This window comes from Gobius niger, assembly GCF_951799975.1.
Source record: "Gobius niger genome assembly, chromosome: 3".
Taxonomy (NCBI): Eukaryota; Metazoa; Chordata; class Actinopteri; order Gobiiformes; family Gobiidae; genus Gobius; species Gobius niger.
In genome coordinates, this window is record NC_136854.1 from 12867281 (window position 1) to 12892415 (window position 25135).

General features: G+C 41.3%; 1 protein-coding gene across 1 annotated transcript in view; it reads right to left on the reverse strand.

Annotated features, from left to right (window-relative positions):
• Nucleotides 1-25135, reverse strand: part of sdk1b (sidekick cell adhesion molecule 1b) — a 332960-nt gene that overhangs the window by 26347 nt on the left and 281478 nt on the right. Inside the window, exons 19-29 of the mRNA XM_079552609.1 lie at nucleotides 23669-23784; nucleotides 22050-22245; nucleotides 19793-19891; nucleotides 17286-17477; nucleotides 10232-10353; nucleotides 8693-8805; nucleotides 5460-5610; nucleotides 4499-4736; nucleotides 4299-4414; nucleotides 2390-2576; nucleotides 1874-1972 (exon numbers count right to left, since the gene is read on the reverse strand). Coding sequence (XP_079408735.1) covers nucleotides 1874-1972; nucleotides 2390-2576; nucleotides 4299-4414; nucleotides 4499-4736; nucleotides 5460-5610; nucleotides 8693-8805; nucleotides 10232-10353; nucleotides 17286-17477; nucleotides 19793-19891; nucleotides 22050-22245; nucleotides 23669-23784 — 1629 coding nt within the window. The remainder of the gene's footprint in view (nucleotides 1-1873; nucleotides 1973-2389; nucleotides 2577-4298; nucleotides 4415-4498; nucleotides 4737-5459; nucleotides 5611-8692; nucleotides 8806-10231; nucleotides 10354-17285; nucleotides 17478-19792; nucleotides 19892-22049; nucleotides 22246-23668; nucleotides 23785-25135) is intronic.

Sequence of the window (25135 nt, forward strand, 5' to 3'; positions counted from 1 at the left end):
CGACTTCTTTTTTTGGTCAGCCAATGTAGATCTATAATAACACATCTTACATCCGTAGTTTAGTGCCTCACCGTTTCAAACTGTCAAAACAAGACGAGCCACTGAAACACTCTGAGCCTGTGACAAACAGTGACTCACTTTGAGCCAATATAATGGAGTTACTAACTCACTGAACTTTGAATTCAAATCCTTCAACTTTCAATTATAAATGGTTAATGACCATCTATTCCAAAATCACAAGGAAGATGTATTTGAAACGGGGCATAGCTCGTTCTCAAACAATCCATCCAGTGTAAATGGTAGCATGCCCTCTCTTTTATCAAGCAGGCAATGGCTCTAATTGACAAAACCGTGGCAGCTTGTGCCCAGCAGGAGCGACACAGACAGCAGCATTACCCTCCCACTCATGACTTCTGTCACAGGGTGGTGTCACGCTAAATGTGTCCCCCCCCGCCTTTGAACACGCAGTCACATTAATCAAACCTGTCCGGCTGCACACTGACCCCAACTGAGAGGACAAAAGTCTCCTCCCGTGAAATGGATACACATATAAACAACTGCATCCTCGAGTGAGGTTTGGATTGTTCATACATTTGTACTATTCAGGGTTTTGTAAACTATTTCAAACACTGTAGCCTTGATATTTCCTGCAGTGTGGAAACATAATTTGATCCTTTTGATGTTTGTAAACAGAACGTCTGCATTCCAAAGGCTAATCGTGTAGCTAACATTAGCCCAAATGCATTTTAAATGGAGTAACCAGCAAACATTGCAGCTATAAAAAAAACCTGAAATTTTTATGATGGCTGACAATCACATGACCACATGTGAATAATATCAGAGCCTCAGCCTCAGTCTAAATGCATCAAGCTGTTTTCTTTGAGGTAGCGATTGGCATGAAAATATTAGCATTGAACCTAACGGGTATTAGGCTATTTACTGTACATTTCTTAGATTTAAGGTCCTATATCATGAAAAATCAACTTTTTGGAGCCATGTTGTTATGCTATTTCCTTATCAAAAACACCCAGAGTGTTTTTTGGCCTCATTCACGCAGTTCTCTGCAATCCTCCAGAATCTTGCTCTCTGAGCAGCTGCTCCGCCCTCTCCTGGAAAATGAGTGACTTGTGACACTCTGATGTTTTTTACATAAAAAGAAGGCACCCCCTGAGTGTCTGAACAGATGTCATGTTTGCACTGAAAGTTGTGAAGAAGGAGCTCTTTCTAACCTACTCTGGACACGCCTGTTCTTTTTTCTTATGTAACAATAATAACACGGATGCGCGTTTGGTTGCGAGAGGTGCAGGACTTTATTCAACCTTCCTAAAGAAGAGGTCACCAGAAGTTGGAATTTCTTGACGGGATTCAGCGACTATCAGCCAAAATAGTGTTTTTCTGTGACTGTCTCTTGAATGGTTGTTTGTGAACCTACGCCAGACTCAAAGTGGATTAACTTTTATAACCAACGAGAGTCCCATATTGTAAACATTCGATGGAGAGGCCAGGACAGAGCGGTGAGTCAATCAAGACGCGTGCTAACTTGTATATGTTAGCCATTTATGAAGCTGTGTTGCAGATGTCAACTCCTTATAACAGCATTGTGATGTAACTTCACTTATTGTGGGGTTATATCTATATTTCTTTTACTGCTAATTTTGCATGGGCAGATCCGCTCGGAGAGAGGGGGCAGAGTTAACTGAATCGGAGCGTTGGGTCTTCTGGGTTTGGAAAATACCCCCAGAAAATACTTACATTTTTCACAAAAAATAGTTCTCCTTAGTGGTAGAGGTACATTATATAAATGCCTATAGTTTACTTTGGGATGGCTAAAATAGCATGATACAGATCAAGAGAAGCTCTGTGTCCGAGTTACCGAGAATGATGCCGTTGGGGCTGGTTGGGGGCTGCCACACCACTCTGACCGACGTGAGTCTAACCTCGGGGAAGACCACTCTGACCGGAGGACCTGGGACTGTTGAGGACACAGGAGAAAGTCACGGGTTAGAAAAAAATAATTGTAAGTCTTGCATCATAAAGTAGGAAAAGATGTCAGTCTAAAGCTACACTGTGGGGCTTTGTTATTACTCCACTATAGGTTAAAAAAAAGAAGCTCAGGATTTTTCTGTTTTTCTTCAGTTAAAGTACCGAAATAGTACAAATCAATACTTTGTGGCTTTGAAAACATGCCGATCGTGTCTGAATTCACATCTCGACGGGGACAAACCTTCTTCCTTGTCGCGAGTCGGTGACTTTGACAGTACATCTGCACACTGCCACCTACTGTTCTGGAGGACTCATCATTAAGACTTTTAAATGCTATTCTTGCTGAGAGAGATCAGCATCAAACATATCCAAATCCCACAGCCCTCGATGAAGATCTGTAACCCACCATCCTCCTTGCTCCTGAGCAGCACCGGGGCACTCAGGGGCCCGTCTCCGGAGCGGGTGAAGGCCAGCACCCTCAGCTCGTACACGGTGTACTTCTGCAGAGGAGTCAACATCAGGGACACGCGGCCCTCCCCCGACACCAGCTGCTCCCGGCGAGGGGACACCAGGTCACGCTCGTTGTAAAACACCTGCGAGCACATGTATGGAAAAAGAAAGCATTTAGGAAGTTACTTAGAGGGAGAGTACAGCAGGGGGACATTTAGAGACAATGTTTGCCCATTGAAAACCCACATAGACTTTTCTAAAAGTTCAAATATTAAGACTTAAATAGCGCGATGGAGGCTAGGTAGCAACGCACCAACTACTGACCATAGCACAAATGTTTTACATGAAAATACCAAATACGGCAGAATGCTCTTATAACTTTTCACTTTATTCACCTTTTTCTGCCCTGCCCACCTTTGCCTCTTCATGCCTTGTCTCGGCAGTTCCTTCCGTTGTATAGACACTTCCGGTAGAGGCGAAGCCCGTTCGAGGGAAAATGTTTGCCGCTAAAATCTGATATTTAGTCGATTGATTTGTGTAAAATGTCCAATGTTCACTTGCACCGACATGTGAACACTGCACTGTTTCTCTGCGCGGCCTAAAATTGGCTTTGTTTTCGTGTAATAACTGAGTTCATCTGGACTTTTCCAGTCCTATGTAACTGATAGGAGAAAAGGGGCGGGCACAAATCATGGCGGCGCTAGGGCTGAACGATATGGACAAAATTTCATATCTCGATATTCATGACAGATATCTTGATACGATATAACTATGGGTTAGGTGAAAACCACAAAAGAGTGCAGTTTTATTGATGGGAATCTATATTGAATGTTCATATCTTGATATCAATACGACAACGATATATTTTGTGCTATTGATATCTTGAATGTTCATATCTCGATATGATAACGATATATCTTTCAGCCCTAGGCGGCGCCCACGCAAACCTCTGGAATAAGGTGGTAAGTATGGATAAATATTCAATTCAAAATTGTGTGTTTTATGTCCAGGCATATTAACTGCCATCGTGATTTAAACTTTTAATATTTTCCCCGAAATGTCTATTGGGATGTCAAATGGGATTTTCACTTCCGGCACCAGGGAGGAGCCTGAACTGTTGAGCTTCATTGATACACAAAGGGAGTCAAATTGCTTGCCAGAGAAGGGTGTGGTAAAGAACATTCAATTGCATTTACAAAAACAAAAATCAAGTCCAAAGTGAACAGAGAAGAAAAGACTCAGCTAACTGTTTCAAAGACCTGTCTTGCATCTTCAGAAAGACAGTTCCATAAAACTGAAACGCAGCCTCAGCGCGTTTAGTGCTGAGTCTGGGACCAGCAGGACGCCCCTCCCTGAAGTTCTCAGAGCCGAGACGGTTTAGAGATGTGCTTTGGCGCTCGGCCATGGAGAGACAGCGCTGATTTAAGGCTGGACATACAAGGGGAGATATTTGCCATCAGCCTCCGGACACTTAAAGGATCTGCAACTGTTTGTTTGTTTTGCGTCTACCTTGTAAACCTTGCAAAAATAGTTTATTTGATGATGAAGGTCTCAGGACTGAAACGTTGATTTTATCCAAATAAGCTATTTTTGCAAGGTCGGCAGTGTGCGGGAATTATTATTTTTATTTGTGTGCGCTGGGATCTCTCCTACGCACCTGCCTTAAGCAATTACTGTGCAAAGTTTTTCTCCTGATTATAAACAATATAAGAGAATTTTAAAATGCTAGTTGGGGTCCAAACTTCAAACTTTACTCGCACAATCCTCTACACAGGGTCTGAGCTTCTGCTTAGGGCTCCTGCAGTGTCTTGCAGCATCTTCGTTTTTTATAATAAAGACATTTGTCAGAGATGTTGAAGCATCACCTTGTATCCCAGGATGACTCCGTTCTTCTGCGCCTTCAGCACTGGGGTCCACGTGAGCAGGATCTTGGTGGAGCTCACCGCTTCAGCCGTCACATTCTGAGGGGGCCCCGAGGGAACTGAAATACAAAGTGGATTTATATGAGAGTCAGAGTCATTTTCACCCCTACGTCGTCAGTGAGAAGGAATTTCACGCTTCTCACCGGACTCCGTCGTCATGGCGGGCAGAGTGTTGCTCCAGGGCCCCGGCCCGATGGAGTTGTAGGCCTGTATCTGGGCCTGGTAGTGCGTCCAGGGAGTCAGACCCTCCACCGAGCATTCTGTCGCGCCCACTCCCTCGATCTCCACGGTGCGCTCGTCCCCCAGCCCGTCGGTCCTCCACACGCGCAGCCGGTAGCCCATGGACTCGGGGCTGCTGTTGTACTGCGAGTCTTCCAGAGGCTGAGGAGGAGCCGGAAAACGTGAGATGATTTGAAACATGTTGGATTTGAGTAGATCACCCAAGGAAAGAATAACAGCAACTTTCTACTTTTAAGGCCACTAACTTTGCATATACTTTACCTAAATAGCAAAAGAATAATTAACAAGTTCACTATCTTACACTTGTACACTTGTAAACACAATGGAGGTCATTTAAGAGTTTGCTCATGTGCAAAAGTGGATCATATATTATGCCCTCAAACTGTAATACATGCAATTTTTCAAACGGTAAACTCAAAATGTGTTTTATATTTCAGGTTTTTCTAAGTGGCCGCCCTTTGTTCTTGACATTTTCCTCAATGAGCTTCATAAGGTCGTCCCTGAAATGGTTTAACAGTCTGTGAGGTCAAATCCATTTCTGGTGACGACGTCGTGAAGCTCAGTGAGAAAATGACAAAAGTGCAAAGCTGTGATCAATCACCAAAAGGCGGCCATTTTGAAGAATCTACTTCAACTTTTTTGGTTTAAAACATAATTCCATATGTGTTCATACATTATTGAATGCCTTCAGTGATAATCTACAGGGTAAATAGTATAAAACCAAGACTTTGGGTAAACTGGAGAAAATGCGCTCAGATCAGGTGGGGGTCAAGAGGGTAAATCTCCATTATCTCTGCCAATAAAAGTTGGTGGCTGTTGGTCAATTTTAGGAAGTGTTAATAAAATCTATCCTTTCATCTGTACCTTCCATGTGAATTTAAGGCTGGTCTGCGTGGCTGACAGCAGGCCCAGTTGGGATGGGGAACTGTCTGGGGCGTCCTGCAGGGTCTGAATGATCCGGGACGGGCCGCTCAGGGGACTCGTACCCACAATGTTCAGCTGCCTCATCCGGAACCTGGTGACGGACGATACAGACGCATTATTCCTTATTCACAGTCCACGTCATAGCGGTCACGCCATTTCGTACTGGTGTCCAAATGTTCAGAGAGAAGAAAGCAGAGCACTCAGAATATCCCACAATGCAGCTTTGAAAGGCAGTGAGCAGCGATGGTCTGTATGAGATGAGAATGAGATAAGAACATGTAAAACCCAGACTGTTGTTCAACTTAAAGCAGTACTAAGTAACTCTTGCCCCTAGAGGCCATAAGCGCAACTGCAGGTGTCGTAGCAAGTTAATTTTTTTTAACTTATTAATTGTCTTGGAGAGTAAATACTACGCTGACAAGAAAGGCGAAGGGAGAGAGGGATATTGTACATCCAATTATACAATGGAAATATTTTTTTTCACTCAAACTTGGCTGTAAATACTGTTTAACCTCTTAACTCCTGCTTGAACCGAGAGCATTTTCTCCAGTTCAGCTTAACCCAAATCCTGTAGGCCAGTGTAACACCTCATTTGAAAGCTAAGATCTACAAAACTCATCTAAATGGATCTTTTCCCTCACATCATCAGATTTGTTCAATTTTTTTTGGTCATTTTTTTTTTTTTACATTTTTGGTCATTTTTGATCATTTTTTTGGTCATTTTTTAGTCATTTTGTAGTCATTTTTTTGTCACATTTTTGTCACATTTTTTGTTATTTTTTTGTCTTTTTTTTGTCTTTTATTTTCTCATTTATTGGCACTTTTATGTCAAAGTTTTCTCACTTCTTTGTCACATCTTCATTGTTTTCGTCTCAGTTCTGTCGCTATTTTCACACCTTTTTTCCAGAAGCTTGGGGTAAAGCCAAACTGGAGAAAATGTGCTCGGTTCAAGTGGGAGTTAAGGGGCTAAAGTGAAGCTAGCCCGCAGTTAGCTTTGCCCGTTAGCATGCGAGCTTCTTCTTCGTGATTCCATTTGTGTGTATTGGTTGCTCCGGTCCGGTGGCAGTCAAGTTGCAAACATGGTTTTCTGGCCAGAGACACCAGGGGGAGATGAAAGACCCTCAAATCATCCCATAAACACTTGTATCACCCCCACAGGGACTACGGAAAGGATTTATTAAGGTAAACACGTTACTTAGTACTGCTTTAAGTAAACAGTGCTTCAAACAGTGCAGGAACGTTCACCTGCCAGCCTTCCAAGCAAGTGTCGCCATGGCACCTGCTAGTGTTGTGACCTCCTACAATGTCCCTGAAAACATGTGTTGGCCTACAATTTTGTAAAAAGAAGAATTGAGAGAAATGAGCTGCTAAACTAAACCTTTGTTCTGGAAAGCACAAAAAGACCCAGTGGAATTCTGTTCTCTGCTGAGGACGTCACAAATACCTGTTTTGGTAATTGCACATTTCAAACTGTGATGACCGTTTCAACATTCATTCAGGCCTGGTGTACTATTAAAGTCATTTTTCACTAAGCGTGGATGGTGGATTGGACACAAGGCCGGGCCGCACTGACAAATCTGCCTGATGAGTTCGGATCGCGGATTTGACGCGCTGCATACGTAATGCGGGGAAAACGGCTCTAGTTCCCGCGGTGAGAAAGCAAAGGCTGTTCGTCTAACCCCCGAGGTGCTGTGGCTGACAGAGTAATCCCTGGGAATAGACTCACAGGCGCGTTGCGAGACTTCCAACAGGTGAAGGAAACAAAAGCTCACCGGGTTGACTATAGATACGAGGGGGAAAAAAAGAGGAGTCTGGATCTGGAGGTGAAGTGCACAGTTTGGTGGGGCCCTGGTGTTTCCGGCAGTAATGATCATTAATATTACAGGGCAACGTGAAAACAAACAAACCAACAAACAAAACTAAACAATTCTCAACTACTTCTGTTTTTCCAATAATAAGGATGTGTCTCTGCTGTGAGCTACTGCTCTTTTCCTATTCTTTAGGAAGACATAGTCGTCTTTTGTCTGGGAGCGGAACGGGGCAGACCACTTGAGATCAGTTTGTTGAGAGTGGGGAAGCCAAACGTTTGTATTTCAAGTGCTTGGAATTGACTGACAGGAGGTGCTGTGGAGCTACGGTTGTGCCTGTTAAAGTGATAGTCTGTAAGTTTGCAATGTGGGGAGAGATAGGGTGAAATGTGAAAGTAAACTCCTCCCCTCTTGGACCAGAAAGCCCGTCTTTGTTTGCCAAATGAGGAGAGCAGGAACAGAATTTTCAAAAGATCAAGCTCCTCACCCTCCCTCCTGATTGGACCTGACAGGCTGGTTCACAGGAAAATTTGGTCTCATTGGTCAACGCGGGAGGATGCTAGACCCTGATTAGCTGAAGAAATCTGGGAAGGAGGGACTTAACAAAAAATAATTTAGGTATATTTGCACTTACTTTACATCAAAATGCAAAACCAGGTTGTCGACTTTGCACATTTTATAAAGTTTGTAAAACATTAAGACTTCCAGACTATCACTTTAATGCAGAGCGGGAACTACTCCCTTCTTTTTGTCAAGTTGTCGATATTAGTTTCACCTCTACATTTTACTTACTCCTACGGCAGTATACGGGTTTTACTTGTGTTAACTGATTTGTAATTGTTTCTAAGCAGGAGGTGCATCGTGTCATAGGACTCCCAGACTGGAAAGTGCTAATGCTAATGAGCTAGCTTTTGCTAAACATTTAGCTAGTAGGCTATAAGTAAGTAAGGCAAGTATAAGAGTATTTTTTGCCTTTTGGCTTGAGGTATTTGCTCAAGTATAAAAAGTATTTTCACTAAGAAGGTTTTTTTACTTCTACTTGAGTGAAATAACTTCAATGCAGCGTCATTCCTACTTGAGTAAATATTTTGGCTACTGACGCTTTACCCAATGTATGGCCTGTCCTATTGTGCCAAAACAAACATGGCAGCTTTGTAGTAAACGAAATGAAAAGGAACAAATAAAAACACAGCAGACTAGAAACCAAAGTCTGTTAATTACAGGTGTGAGAAGTTCTAAAGTTTGCTATGAAAGAGTCTCTGTGAATGGATGGACACAAAACTTGTCAGAGTAAATGGTTTGCTGTGGGACAGTTCTCAAGATGCTCCCACTTTTGAACAGAAAGGATGGATTGGATCCTTTTACCTGTACTGAGTGAAGGGGCTGAGGTTGGGGATCTGGATGGAGTCTGTGTCGGGCTGGTTCTCCTCCTGATACAGGACCTTCCATGGCTCCTCCCTCCCGTCCTCCTGTACGATCTGGGGAATAGAAAACAAGCAGTCTGTTCAAAGTCGAGCGATGAATAATCTTCACGATCAGTCTGTTTCCTTCTCTAAAAGTTAAAAACGCTCTGGGACATTTTGACTGAAAGGCCTCTTTTCCACTACATGCATATGAATAATAAACTACTCATAATAATACATAGCAACATGATGCTAACTCCTCAGAAGGAGAAGTTAGCCGTGTTCTGCTGAAATAAATATATTTCAAAACAGTACACGGAAGAAAACAAGCAGCTGTTGTATAATTCCTAATTAATGAACATGTTACAAACTTTAGTCACAATATAAATACTTCATCAGAGGAGACGTCTGTGTTTAAATGCTTTAGCCTTGAAACTAAACGCTAAGAAACGCGAGAATTTAAGCTAACAAATGCTAACATGGCACCACCATCTGAACTACTTTAGCAGCCTCCGAACTTCAATAATGTCAAGACATTAATTGAAGTTGACTTCTGTTTTTTTAAAATCTCAATCTAATTCTAATTTACAGTAAAATGTGGGCAGGAAGTAGCCTGTACCCTACACTGGGCAACAGGAAGTTAGCTAAAAGCAAGTAGGGAAGTATTCGTATTATTGCAAAAAAGTGTCCAAAAGTATTTTAAAAAGCCTTAAAACTGCACTAAGCTACTGTATGTCTTTTTGAATTTTCTTGTAAGTGTCAGTAGTGAATTTCACATTTTTTTCCAGAATGCGACGGGACTGGCCAATTCTCCTCAATTAAAATGCACCACGCGATTATCGAGACCAATCTTTATTAAAATAGCGATTAGATTAAAATTCGATTCATTACCCAGCCCTAGCAACACACATGTATCAGTATAATAAATAAGATTAAACAATTTTATACATATATTTGTCTGTTTTTCTTGTTTTCTTTTGGTATTTAGAACATAATACTTCCATTTTGAATTACAGAGCAGAGCTTTTTTCCCCCGAAACCCCCTGGTGCCTGCTTTGCTTTTTAATCATAGGGATTAAAAAGGAGGAAAAAGACCTGACGGCTCCCTGTAGATATTCGATTATCAAACAAACGGACATTTCATGAGGGTTTCAGCTGCATCAGAGCAGGTCAGTCAGATGTTTGTCAGTTCACCATGTTTTTTTTTTTAACCTCTGTGATAATGCTGAACTCCAACTGAGTTAGCCGACAACTGTTGCTGCTTCAAACAATTTCAATCTCTGCCCGTGTTTGTGTTTACATGGTGAGGGTGAGGCGTGTGTTGGGGGGTTAGGGAGGTGCGGCGCTGGTCTACTGCAATGTGGGTATGCAACTATTCTGCTCCGGCAAAATGTGATTGCTTAGAGTAGCTTTAATGAAACTTAAAAGGTCTTATTCCTGTTTCTTCTGTTTTGTTTTAATGAGTGGAACAAAAGTGGCCCTGTTCTCCTTTTGGCCCTACCTGCCCCTCGATGATCCACGTGGAGATGGCGGTTTTCCCGTCGGAGCCCGGCCGGAAGCGCAGGGTGACGGTGCGGGGGCTGATGTTGGAGATCACCAGGTTAGACGGCGCTCCGGGGAGTTCTGAAAATAAACAAAAACCTGGATAAAACAGATCGGAGGTGTCTTTTTGTGTGTGTGTGATTGCATAATGTTTTCAAAAGGGACAATATTGCAGCATTAGAAAGATATTGTGGGTGTTGTGCTTTTTGCAGGCATTTGGTAATCAAGCACATCTTTATCACCATCTCACACTTTGAGATCAATATTGCATTTTCTAACAAGCAAACCAAAAATCCAGTACTTTCTCTGATTGTCCATGAGCTCTTCGTCTTCTGTTGTGAAGCTATGGCAAGTGTTTTTACACTGCGATGAAAGGACTAAGAAGTCAAGAGGCAAGAGATCGAGAGGTGAGTAAAGCTTTTCCTGGATAAGCTGGACCTCAGGTGTAGGGCTGGGTACTGTTCCATATTTTTCAATACCAGTACTTTAAAGATACTTGGTAATTGATACCGATACCTGAACGATACCTATGCTAAAATATTTGTCATCTAGAACCAGAGAACAGAACAATAATGCCTGGAATGTAAAGAATGTGTGGGAAGAATTTGAGGGAAATTGGGAGAAATTGTGGTAAAAAGAAAAAGAAAAAAGGGGGCAAAAATGGTGGTGGGGGGGAATATTAGTAATAAAAAATGAGAAAAATGGAAGGAAAAAATAGGAAAACGAGAAAAAAGTGGGTCAAATAAAAGAAAAAAGCGAACAAATAAAAAAAATGAGGGCAAACAAATCATTCGAGATGAAACCACCAAGTCAATTCCTTTAATTGTGTCCCTGGACCAACAGCATCATACCATACTGGTATCAAGATCAGGAAGGATTGGACTTGATTCAGGCTGTATAAAGCAAGTGCAGGAGGTGGAGCAATCCAAAGTCAAAGATGGAGTCTGAGGCACTCTGTTATGTGAAAAAAATCAATGTCCTTTAATGGAGCATTTAAGTACAGTACAATTATTTAGGATATATATAGGGTTGACTGTGAATGCGGCTGCTTTTATGTTGGACGCACAAAAAGAAAATTGAAAGAAAGGTTTGCTGAACGTAAATATGCTATTAAAACACAAAACCTGGATTACTCAATTGCCAAACATTTTAAAACCATGAGCCACACAAATATCAATAGCCTCAGAGTCATGGTCCTAGAGGCAACACAAATGGAGGGCTACTCACTACCCATGGTTGAATGGAGGACATTGATTTTTTCACATAACAGAGTGCCTCAGACTTCCTCTTTGACTTGTGATTACTCCACCTCCTGCACTTGCTTTATACAGCCTTAATCAAGTCAAATCCTTCCTGATCGTGCAACTCTGGCCCAGTCTTGGAAGAGCAACTGTTTGTTAGCCTTCTACGACTAGTCGGACCCTCAGAAGCACTCGCGTTTCCTGTTCTGAACCATAACGGCATCGTTTAATGGTACCCAGCCCTACTCAGGAGGAGGAGCTCTCTCTGAAGAATAGCCACTGCATGGGGAAGATTACTCAAAGATGCGTGTGTGATTGGTGTGTCAACCAACTCTACGACAATGTGGATGTTTAAACTGGACCCCCTATTGCTGCTCTGTGGGCTGCATTTTGTAAATGCCTGACTAGCTTCTTTCATTGATCTTAAATTTTCTCACGGACGGGATCCAGCGAGAGCTTGTGAATGGTCAGATATCCCCAACACCCATCTCTAACACAGGGATCCCTCAGGGATGTGTTCTGTCCCCTCTGCTGTTCATACTGTACACGGACAGTTGCCGGGTCACTCAGAAGAACAGGTTCTTGGTTAAGTTTTCAGAGAAGTACAAATATCTTGGTTCTTGGATGGACAACAAGTTGCGGTTTGACGCAAATACAGACTCCTTTTTTAAACGTGGTCAGCAGAGAACCTATCTTCTAAGGAAACTGAACTCTTTTAATGTAAACAAAAGGATTCTCTGCAACTTTTACTGCTATTTCATAGAGAGCCTTTTAACGTTTTCATTTGTTTGCTGGCACAAGGGTTTGTCTGTGAAAGATCAAAACAGACTGCAAAACATTGTCAAAATCTGCTCTAAAGTCATTGGAGTTAAACAAAGAGACTAAACATCTCTTTGGGAGGAGCAGGCGCTAAAGTAGCTAAATGTATCTTGGGCCGGCCTCTCCATGCACCTTCTGGACATCGTTTCCATGTACCTTCTCGGGAAACAAATCGTTCATCCAACTCTTTTGTCCCCTCTGTCACTGAACTGTTGAATTCTGAAGGGAGTGTGTTTACCAAGTGACCCTGACCTTTTTGAAATGTGTCCTTTTCTTTTATCATCCATTTTCTGTATTGTTGGAAGTGACACACAGTGAGTGTTGTGATGTGTTTGTGCAATATCTGTCTGAGGTTGCAGCAAGTCAATTGCCCTTGAGGGATCAATAAAGTTTTCTGAATCTGAGATGCGCACCAGACATGTTTTTGATGAGAGAACGACATCGTAACAAGCTTGGACGCTCTAAAAAGTACATTTTGCATAATATCCCCCATTGGATTGTGGGAGATTTTTGTGTTTTGTTTCAACAATGATCTGGACAGGGCCCACTAGACCCTTGTTCTATCGAGCTGAGACGAAAGTGTTACTAGCAAAAGAATAGACAGGCAAAGGTCTACGAGGTGATGCTCCAGCTGTTATTTAAAACACTATTAGAAAGCGGTAATTTCTAGTGATGCATGATAATGCCAATTTGTCCCGATACCGATAACCGATAATGACACCAATAATTTTGTATAGATATTTGCACTTTATTTTGTGACAAGAACTCAATGTAACAGTTCACAGTTCTGCCAAAATGTATTAAAGCAGCACTAAGTAACTCTTGCCCCTAGAGGCCATAAGCGCAACTGCAGGTGTCGTAGCAAGTTACGATTTTTTAGACTTATTAATTGTCTTGGAGAGTAAATACTACGCTGACAGGAAAGGCGAAGGGATATTGTACATCCAATTATACAATAGAAATATTTGTTTTACTCAAACCTGGCTGTAAATACTGTTTAAAGTGATGCTAGCCCACAGTTAGCTTTGCCCGTTAGCATGTTAGCTTCTTCTTTATGATTCCATTAGTGCGTATTGGTGGCTCCGGACCAGTGGCAGTCAAGTTGCAAGCATGGTTTTCTGACCAGAGACACCAGGGGGAGATGAAAGACAGAAGAAAACACTTGTATTACCCCCACAGGGACTACGGGAAGGATTTATTAAGGTAAACACGTTACTTAGTACGGCTTTAACTCTACCAACCAATATACTAGTGTATAAATATAAATCAAATAATGAGTTTAATTTTGGGTTTGGGTCTCCACCTTTTTCTAAAAGCTCTGTGTTTTTACAGTTCCATCCTCTGAGCAGGTCTGTCTCTGTTCATCTGTGTCACATCTTATATAAAAAAAAAAACTACAACCACTACTTCCTTCCTAGTTTTTTTCTTTTTTGTTGACATCATACTAATGAATTCTTAGACACACTACTGGAATATAGACAGTATTATAATATTTCACTATAGTCTAGAGGTGCATGAGAGAGAAGTGATGCCAAATATGTGCCTGTGAAAGATTCAAGTTTGACTAATAATGCGATACTACAGCACAAAAACAAGACTCTCTCCTGCATTGGGCTCATTTGTGCATCGTGTGGCAAAAAACACGAGCTCCGTGGCTCATTTCATCAATGTAAAACTTCTCTCGTTCATAGCACTTCAATCACGGGGCTATCGTCTTTATTTGATCAGAAATACAAATACAAGTGTTTAGGTAGTGCACAAGCGTATATCTGCTGCTGTAAGTGTGCTGTCCTGAGTCTGCAGCAGCTCTGGGCTGCAGGACGTGCGGGGCGGAGCAGGAGCTGCAGATTCAATGCAATTTGAGCTCATAATTATTGGCCGAATATGGCTTAGTACGGCATAGCATCCGCTGCCAAAAGAATTGCAACGTTCTTCTTGTCAATTGCGAGCATCAAAACTGCGCTTTTGGATTCATTTCGCAGGCCAACACCAGAGAGACCCTCTTAAGTCAACATTGATACGAGTGGTCCAGTTCAAACGAAAGCCAAATTCTCTGTTGTCCGGGAATAGATGAATTTCAAAAAAAAAAAAAAAAGGCCCCAATGATGTCCTTCCTTCCCCTCTCCTTCTAATCTTCTCCCCTTATGATCCTCTAATGAACGTACTCCAAATCGGAGAACCGTCCGTGGCCGCCATGGTTTGACTTTATGCGTTCATAAATTAGTCATCACACAAATGTTTCGGACAGTGTTTCTTCTCTGCTTCTGATCAGTTGGCAGCTCAGGCCTGTTGCTCGTCGTTCTGCGCCTTATTAGATTCTCTCAGCTTCTCGCACAGTACTTTTCGGGGCTGCCTTCTGAATAGCAATCAGCAGCAATAACGGCTTGATGCGTTCGAGATGAGAACAAAGTTAGTAATAATAGATGGAGGAGAGTTGCTAAAAGTTGGACTTAAAAATGGGCGAAACTGTATTAATATTCTGGTGCGTTAGTTTCAGCAGATCACTCATTTTATCCGAACGTTGCATCATTGTTTTCATTTGGCCGATTTTTACGCCGTTCTCTGTGCGCCTGGAAACCTTGTGTTTCATTTCATAATGGCATAACAGCGAGAAAACAAAGAGTCTACAATGGTCTTTCAATTCCAGTAAGAGGGATTTCCGTCCATTCTTCCTTACAAAAGTCCTCATGATTATGATGATGTGCAGGTAAGAAGACTGTGAAGATTTTTGAGGATCCATTTGTAAAAGCAGACCTCTTTTTAACATATGCTTTTTCACACATGGTGTTGCGCTTCAAAATTTGTTGGAATTTAATTGTATCCCCTGGCTGCAATATAACCCTAAAGCGTGGTTTATCCATCCTAATTGTTTCCAAAATGCATTGGGCTTGTCCAAATGTTTTTTCCGCCAAATTGCAATGCTGATTAATTATTATTGTAGAGAGGACGATGTAGAGAGGTTGTCATCTGATGAGGAGGGTCACTTAAAGCAGAACTAAGTAACTTTTTTTTACCTTAAGGCGAGACACTGCAGGTGAATAGGGAAAAAAAAAATGTAGAGATATCAATTCGAAACTACTAATATAAATATGAGAAAAAAATGTATTGCATTTTTCTGTCATTTTATGTTTTCACATAAAAATAAGGCATTTTGAGCATTAAAATGGCCAAAATTGCCTATATTTTGGGCAACGAAATCAAAATAATGAATTGAGCCAGATTAAAATTTATGGTTTTATTTTATTGACATATTAGAAACGAAGATTTTTTCATAGGGGATTTTGGATATTTTGTTTAGTTTTTCAATAAACTAATCATCAGTGAAAAAATCTGTAAAAACTCAAATTCCGCCTGTTTGTTTTGTTTCAAAGCTGAATAAATCAGGCTAGGAATTAGATATTAAAAAAATTTAAAAAACTTTCCAGTCCAAGACTGGAAAGTTTGGAATCTGTGTGAGCTTCTATAAGGGCTCACCTGCTCATGATTCAGAGAAAACCAGCCCTGAAGTTTTGTAGCGAGTGCGCATGCGCGGCCCATTCTTCGACTCTTCCGCACCAGCGTCTCATAGGAGGAAAAATACCATATTTGGGTGAAAGCGTCATCACGAGGACCCTTAGCAGAACACGTGGATGTAAAATCTGTCAATATTTATGAATGGATACACGCGGGAAAGACGGACTTTCTACGCGGTGCAGCAGCTACTTCCGGGTTGCCCCCACCTCGCAGACGGACAAAACATCATAAAATAAACATCATGCGGGGTGAGTTTTGTCATTTTTATACTCTGACATGAAAACTAAGATGTAAAGGGAGGAAAATAGATAAAAATCTCCACCACGACCACTGCGTGAAAAATCAATACTTTCACCTGCTGTGTCTTGCCTTAATAAATCATGTTCTTAGTCCACCTGAGGGTAATACAAGTGATAATGGGGTGATTGAAGGGTCTTTAGTCTCCCCTTGGTGTGTCTGGCCAGAAAACCACAATTACAACTTTCCCTGCCTCCGACCCGGCAGCCCCAATACACACTAATGGAAAACATCTCCCTCGCTGCTCTCAGCTATCCACAAAATCACTTTTGGCTCGCATTTCTGAGGTGCATGACATGGTATAGGTAATTCCTGACTGTATTCTACCTACAACTTTCAGTTTGTTGTAGAACATTTTGCCAAACGTTGTTATTTGGTTTATCATGATCAGAAGAAGCTAACAAGCTAACTGTGCCACTTTAGTAGTATTTACAGCCAAGTTTGTGCTGAAAAAAAGATCTCCTTAAATTGGGTTGCGGAACAATGTACAATACCCCTCTCTCCCTTTGTCTTTTTTCAGCATAGTATTTACTTTCACGGACAATTAAGGAGTATTATGCAAGTTTTTATACAAAAAAGAGAGTGGATATTAGTGCGTATTTGACCTGTCAGTGACCCAGCGGCTGTTTGGGTGGTTTGGTTGGCGCCTTTACTTTCCATCCAGGAGGAGGCTACAGAACCAATTTTATTTCAGGTTTTTAGGGTTTCTGGTAGGTATTCTAGATAGATTGTAACCATGGACACAGATCCATCAGCAGTGAAAACCTACCAGAACCCTAAAAAACAACCAATCCTCCTATAGACCAAGTAGAGGCGGCATGCTGGGTCACTGAAATACATGTTAATGACTTTTTTCCCCCCATGAAAAAGTTGCATAATGCACCTTTAAGTGTAATTGAATGTACTTTCCTTGCCATTTTTGTGACTGGAGTGAGCCATTGTAGTGCTTTACCCATGAACATAACTACATTATGTGCACAAGCAGGATTTGATCTGGCAACCCTGAGATTCTGAGACTAATGCATTACCCACTATACTACTGTTTCCTGCAAATACACAACGTGTGAAAATACAAGTACTTAAGCTAAACATTTGCTTTTCAGCTCCAATTTAAATCCGCATGTTTAGCCTGGGTTCTTGTACCTGGCGGGACCCCAGTGGAGATGGTGGAGGAGGTGACCGCTCCTCTCCCCGCTGCCGTGAGTGCTGCCACCTGCAGGCTGTAGGTGGTAGTGGAGGTGAGCCCGCTCAGGTGGTACTGCAGGGTGGAGTTGGACATAGCCTTCTCCTGGGCACTGGACTCCGCCCCGAGCACCTCCCACCGCAAAACATAACCTGCGGGGCGAGCAGAGGGCACAGTGGTTAGTCCAAGGCACACATGCTATAATATGGTTTCAGTTTGAGTTGCTAATTCCAGTCAAAACTCATTCACAACTTTCTTACCACATTCTCTGATCATCCCTTTCCCAGGGGACGGGTTTATAAGCACATTTCATAACTTTACAGGGGCTAAACTTGCCTACATCAGGCTTGTTGGTTTTTCCAGTATGGAGTTTATAAAATAAAATAAAACAGTCTGAAAACAGTTTACAACATGAGTCAGACACAGCAGTGTTTCTTTGTTTCCCAAATGTCTTAATACAATCTGCCCACAAGTAAAAAACAAATCAATTTAATATTAGTTAGACAATAAGTCTATTTTGATGTTGTTGTTTTTTTGATTAATCTTTGGCTCACAGACACATAAAAACACAACACCAGAACAATACAAACACTCTTAGTACAAGGGAAAATAAAAAAAATCAATACAAAACAAATGTGGTTCATTTGTGCTGCTGTTGAAGGCCCCTGCTGCGCTCAGAGTGTCCACCGCACAGGGACAAAGGAGTTCTTAATCACTGCCTTTGTAACGTTAACCATGAGCGACTACGAAAGAATGAAGTTTAAAAAAAAGTGGCAGTTGAATTGTGAATAATGCTCTCTCTCTCTCCTGCTCTTTGGAACAACTCCTACTTCTGTTCTGTTCAAAAGCAGGCCCGTCTGGGACTTTGCTAAAAGCCAATCATATCTTGAAAAGTTTTGTATCGATCCAATCACAGAGTGCGACAGGAAGACAGAATTAACTGCTTGTAGAATATTTCTTAAATGTACTCAACAAGCCTTTTCTGTGCGGTCAATAGACTCATCTTTATTGTCCTCTGAGTTTTGTCAAGTCCGCTATTGTCCTGAAATGTGAATCTGAAAAGTTGCTAATGACTCCTTGCATGGTTTATATTTGTCTCCTCTCTGTTGATCGATGCCATAACCACCAAATTCCTTATGCAAAAAAAATGCAGAATGCTGCTTGCCTTGTGACCGGTTAATACAGTATATAAAGCCCATCGGGAACTCGAAGAAACCACGCCTGGTCCTGGACAACAGGTCTTTGTAAAGAATAGGCAAAGCGTGTAGGCTTATCCCTTTCTTGTCTAGGGCCCTTTACCCAAAAATGCTATATATGTGTTTTTTGGGGTTTAACTCAGCCTCTACAAAGGGTAGATGGCTAAAAAAAAAATAAAAAAAAATACAGTTTGTAAGTAAAAATTAGTTTGAAACAGAAAAATCAAAATTCCGCCTGAATAAAAAAACACATATATCTCTGTCTGTGATGAAGCAAATAAGAACAGAAATGTGTGGTCCCTGCAGTCTACAAAATACCAGTAGGTCAAAACACTAAAGTTATACATGCTTTATTAAAAAAAAAAGTCCAAGCGGAATCTAACTGTGCCGAATTGTGCCAAATTTGGCCCAATTTTGTAAATTTGGATACATTTTTTATTTTTTTTACAGAAAATAAATATTTTAGCCGTAGTGACATATCGGGTCACAAAATTGTATTCCCTGTCTAAAAAATGAACACATTTTTTTCAAAAACATTACACAATAGCATTTATTTGTCAATGACCAAAATATGTACAACCAATTATGACGAATTGTGGCTTGCTGTTTGAGCTCGGATCTGTTGATTTGAAATTGGAGTGGATGAATTTGTTTCTGAGAGTCCATTGAACACGGAGAGGTGAAAAATGTGACTGTCAGTATTTGTCTGCGGAAGTTATGGTCCCGGAGATGCAGACACAAGGGGGGCGGAGCCAAATATGGCTCTTTAGAGCTTAAAGGGGCTATACCGGATTTTTAAAATGTATTTTTTTCATTTGAATGTGGAAACCAGAAAAGGTCCTTTTCCAAGTTCAATTCTAACAGGGATGTGTTTGTGAGCACTTGTAGGGTCACTTTTCAGGGTCACTTAGAAAACTCAACTGCAAGTTCATGAAATTGATAAAAATGCTTTAGAAATAGATGCACAGTGTCTGAATTTACAATAAACTAAAGGATGACAAAACTCAGGTATAAGTCCTTTAAGCAAAGATTTACTTTTGTGCTTAAAGACCCCATACCTGTTTATTTTCTATTACAAGCAACAAAAGAGGAAGCCAGTAAATTAAAAAGTCTGTTCCAAGCTCAGTCCTAACTTTTGTAACACATCTGTAGCATCGCCAAAAACGACATCCAGGGTCACTTTACTGGCCTTTAAATGATGCAGAACATGCAAACTGCACACAGACAGGGCACCTCCGTTCACTGAGGAATCGAACCTGTGACCAGCTTACCTGTGATGAGGCCGTTCTTGTCCTCAGGCTCGGCCCAGCTCACTTTGAGAGACGTGTCCAGGATTTCGGAGAAGGTCAACTGCCGAACAGGCCCAGGCACTGGAGGGACAAAAGACCTCTCAAGTATTTGGATGGCAGACATTGCACAGTGATATGACGACGATTCTAAAAAAAACAACCCTTCAAATTTGTGATTTTCTCCCCGTCTGACCAAGTCTTAATCCATTCAGAAATCCTCCTTTTGTTTTCTTTTCAAATGCTCCTTGAGGGGAATTGCAATTTGGACACAATATTAAGCCACCACTTGACATTTCCTGTTCCCTCTGAGCCCAATTTCCCTCAAGGGCTCTAAAGCTATTCATCTGCATCATTTACTTACTAGCACAAAGCTATCATCAAGTCAGAATTACACCCTTCATTACCCTGCCACACGCCCCCATATTCAATCAATACACCAGGCTACTGGCTCGGCTAATGTCCCTCCCTCACTGCATAACCACAGCTGGTCTGGGCGCCCTCGGGTGCTGCTGTCTGAGCGAGTCAAGCTGTCGATAGAGGAGTTAGCATTTCTTATAATCGCCATCTTTTATTTACTGAGGCAACACACTAGAGCAGAAGTTAATCTTGAGCTAATATTGATGAGCTGATTATGAACACATGCAACAAGTAAGCAGTGTTATTTTTGACCACATATTTTAATCTGGTTTTATAGTTTTAGTCTTTTGACAAAAATGTCATTTAATTTATTTTTAGGCTAGTTTTACTCGACTAAAATTAAGTCTTCCAAACCTAATATTAATTTAGTCAACTTTGCATTCATAATATTTAATCAAGGTTCTTTGCATCGTGTGTACAGAGCTGTTCCTTTAGCAGTGAATTTAAATGCTCTTTCAAACTGTCAGTGGAAGTTTCAATGATTCAATTTTTTTATTTTTTTTTTATTTTAAAGATTTGGACATTTTAGTCATAGTTTTAGTCTCATGAACAACATTTTTCTAGTAAATATTTTAGTCAATATATACTATACATTGTGTGTCATTTGTAAATATTTGTGAACAGGCATATTTATAAAGCACTGATTCATTATTAATTCATGATTAACTTGTGTTTGTAAATGTTGATACTTTCTTAAAGGGGCAATATGCAAGTTGGCCATTTTATACTTACTACTGCCACCTCGGGCCTTATGCGTAACTGCACCTTCTCTATTAAAGGGATGTTTCAGGATTTTTGACATAGGGCCTCATTTCCTAGTTATCCAGTGTTGCTGATTTCAGTAGATATTTTTTTTTTAGTTCATGCAGTTCTTATATTTGAAGAGTTTCGTGGCGCTAGGCTTGTGCTAGGCTAGCGCATGTCTATGGTATCAGCTAGCCTGCATTAAAAACAGTCTGATCCGCTCCACAGTGCACCTGAGGCAAATCACTTATAACACCAGACTAACCATATAAATGTCTGCGTCGATAGAATAATTTTTGGAATATAACTGACCTTGCATCACATGAATGATCGCATTTTGAGGGACTATTTTCTAGCAGATCACTCCGCCGCTGCGTAGCTTATACAACCACGAAGCTGATGCTGCTCAAATATAAGTTATTTTAAATGCAAAAGGGATCAAATTATTCTATTGACAGACATTTATATGGTTAGTGTGATGTTATAAGTGATTTGCCTCAGGTGCACTGTGGAGCGGGTCAGACTGTTTTTAATGCAGGCTAGCTGATACCATAGACATGCACTAGCCTAGCGCCACAAAACTCTTCAAATATAAGAACTGCTTGAATTACAAAAAAATATATATAAATAGATAAATATATCCAGAAATGAACAACAGTCTGGACAACTAGGAAATTAGGCCCTATGTCAAAAACCTTGAAATATCCCTTTAAGCTTGTGCATGACGGCACTTCGGATCCGAATTAACACCTTTTTGAGCGACAGTGCAGGATTTTAGAGGCAGTTGTGGTGAACAGGTCTGGGCTCATTCTACACATATGGACGTAGCTGGAACATGTAGGGGGAGGAAAATGCATTTTTAATATTTTTAAACTCTGTATAGTCCCTTTAAATATTATCAAATGTTGACAGAATGCTTACAAATATGCATGTTCAAGCATAATTAACTCTGACAATTAGCATAATCTTTATCGTATTGTTTTTGCTCCCATATTTCCTGAGCTGAACTCAAAGACATGAAACATTTTCTATCCTTTATCTATAAATCAGCCATCATCGCGCAGTTGGGTGTACTGACCGTCCTGGTGTGTCTGCAGGAGGGCCGGGGGGCTCCGGGGCCCGTCCCCCGGGGTGGTGAAGCAGAGCACTGAGCTGTAGTACCAGGTGAACTTGTTAAGCCCGATCACCAGGCCTGTGTGTCGGCTGGCGGGGTAGTCCGGGGTGATGGTTACCACGGTCACGTCCTCCGGGAGCTGCTCGGGCCACACCATCAGCTGTGAAGCACACGGGAGTTCAGCAAAGGCCATGGAACAATTGAAACACACCCCACACTACTCTCAACTGTTGATTCTAGTCGAGAGTCGTCTGGGAGCAGATTTATGACTCTTAGCCAATGAAAGGGCGATGAAGGGAGGGCGACAGAATCAAAGTGGCTCGGTAAAAGGATTTGGGGTCATTTTTCCAAAAAACTGAGGGGAAAAAACACAATGGTCTGCATGCTCTTTTTATTATTAGTCCAATTCTAAAAGAGTAAAAGGTTTGTTTAACTGTCAGGACTTCAAGAACGATTAGCAAGAGCTACAAGAGCTAATGGTACCATAGCATCAAGCTAGGGGGAAGCTGTCTAGACGAAAGGACCACAACTTCTTTGTTGAGGTCGGGCCAAGGCCAAACATCTCTTGAGTCGTCAGTTGTTGACAAGGCCGTGGGAACCCAGGGTGCTGAGGGCGCTGCAGCACCCCCTGGTGGATAGCTTGTGAACTGCAGGCAATATTAACCCCTTAACTCCCACCTGAACCGAGCACATTTTCTCCAGCTTTACCCCAGTCCAAAAGCTTCTGGAAAAAAGGTGGGAAAATAGCAACAAAACTGTGACGAAAACAAGGATGAAAAATGTGAAAAAAGTGAGAAAACATTGACGAAAAAGTGACAAAACATTTACAAAAAATGACAAAAATGGACAAAAAATGGACAAAAAAGTGAGAAAAATTTGACGAAAAATGGAGAAAAAAAGGACGAAAAAGTGATAAGAATTTGACATCAAAAAATGCGAATAATTTGACGAAAAAGTGACAAAAAAGTCACGAAAATTTGACAAAAATTAGATGACTGCCCAACAAAAAAAAAGGGAGGAAAAAAAATCTGATGTGAGGAAAAAGATCAATTTAGTTTTGTAGGTCTTTCAAATTAGGTGTTACACTGGCCTACAAGATTTGGGTAAAGCTGAACTGGACAAAATGCTCTCGGTTCAGGCGGGAGTTAAGGTTAATAAATAGGATTTATGCACAGAAAAAGTATTTTGGGGGTAAATTTTGTCCCTCAGCACCCCCTAGCTAAAATATCTTCCCACGGCTCTGGTTGTTGAGGTCACAGAAGCACAGGGTAGGCAATATAAGCATTATGAAAGTAAGAGAAACTTAAGCTACGAAGCTGGAAAATCTGACAAAATCCGCCCCGAATTAAGTTCCTGGTTTTGGTTATATTTATGATCAACAAACAATGTTGCAAATCAGTGAGAGATCACAGTTTGCTCTTGTTGTCATTAGCCCGTGGTGGATATTAGCAACACAGCAAACAGTCCATTTTATAACCACAGAGGCTGAACCTCAGAAAATCAGGGAAAATGTGGCCGCCAATCTGCGCATCTCAAATTGCATACAGATCGGAATGGAATTCAAATCGCATGAAACACGGCACCTTGTATCCCTGGTTGATTCCATTGATGAACTGCTGAGGTGGGGGGCTCCACGTGAAGCGAATGGTGGTCGAGTTGACCGCTACCACCTCCACTTCCTGCGGGGGCGCTGTGGGGACTGAACACAGACAAACAAAAACGCATTATAGTGCTCCTCTGAAGGAGACAGAACAGAGCTGGCCCACACATACGCACACTAATTCCTGTAAGGTTAAAAGGTTAGACATAACTTGGTCAGAATATAAAAAACAGATGATAGTCAGACCGTTTTAATGCACGGATTTCTGCTTGGGCGGCAAAAATTAAATGCCAAGACCGCAGGCTGTTCCTGGCCCGCGAAACGAGCCAATTTCTCATTAGGCTGAAAATGCCGTATTGTATTTTCCTTGCGTGCTTTGCATGTTAATCCGGAGATGAGTTCCATGACTGGTAATTAAAGTCATGTTTATCATGAGTTATGCCTTATTAGGGATATAAAAGTCAGACAGTGCTGCATGTTTTCCAAACCCCGTCCCTCTGACTATAGCATGTTTGTGTGTATATGCATGTTGACTGCAAGTGACGTCTTTACAACCTTTCAGGTTATAAAAGATGAAAACCCCATGCAAAATATATCCAATTTATGACTTTGTACATGGGCTTTTTCATTTCCTTCATTGCTTTTTTTGCAGCAATTAGATGAAGTTAACGGCAAGAGCAGACATGGCAGCTCAATATATTGAATACAGTTTAGTAGCTTGTGGCGAGAGCAGAGGAATGCTAATTTTAAAGGCGGGCAATAGGCAAAATCAACTTTAGTGAGCTTTTAACCACGTTATATTTAAAAGCAACAAAGCCTGAACAGACATCCACTCCTGCTGTCTGCGTCTGTTCAAAAGCAGGACCGTCTGGAGCTTTGCCAACAGCCAATTAAATCTCAAAAAGTTTTATTTCAATCAAATTACAGACACGTTGTCACGACAGGAACCGAATTAACCACTAGTAAAATACTTTCGTCAATGTACTTAAAGGGATACTTCAGGATTTTTGACATAGGGCCTCATTTCCCAGTTATCCAGAGTGTTCCTGATTTCTGGAAATATTTTTTTTGTAATTCAAGCAGTTCTTATATTTGAAGAGTTTCGTGGCGCTAGGCTAATGCAAGGCTAGCGCATTTCTATGGTATCAGCTAGCCTGCATTAAAAACAGTCTGACCCGCTCCACAGTGCACCTGAGGCAAATCACTTATAAACCTTATATTTGAGCAGCATCAGCTTCGTGGCTGTATAAGCTATGCAGCGGCGGAGGGATCTGCTCGAAAATAGTCCCTTAAACACATATGGTTAGTCTGGCGTTATAAGTGATTTGCCTCAGGTGCTCTGTGGAGCGGGTCAGACTGTTTTTAATGCAGGCTAGCTGATACCATAGAAATGCGCTAGCCTTGCATTAGCCTAGCGCCACGTAAGTCATCAAATATAAGGACTGCATGA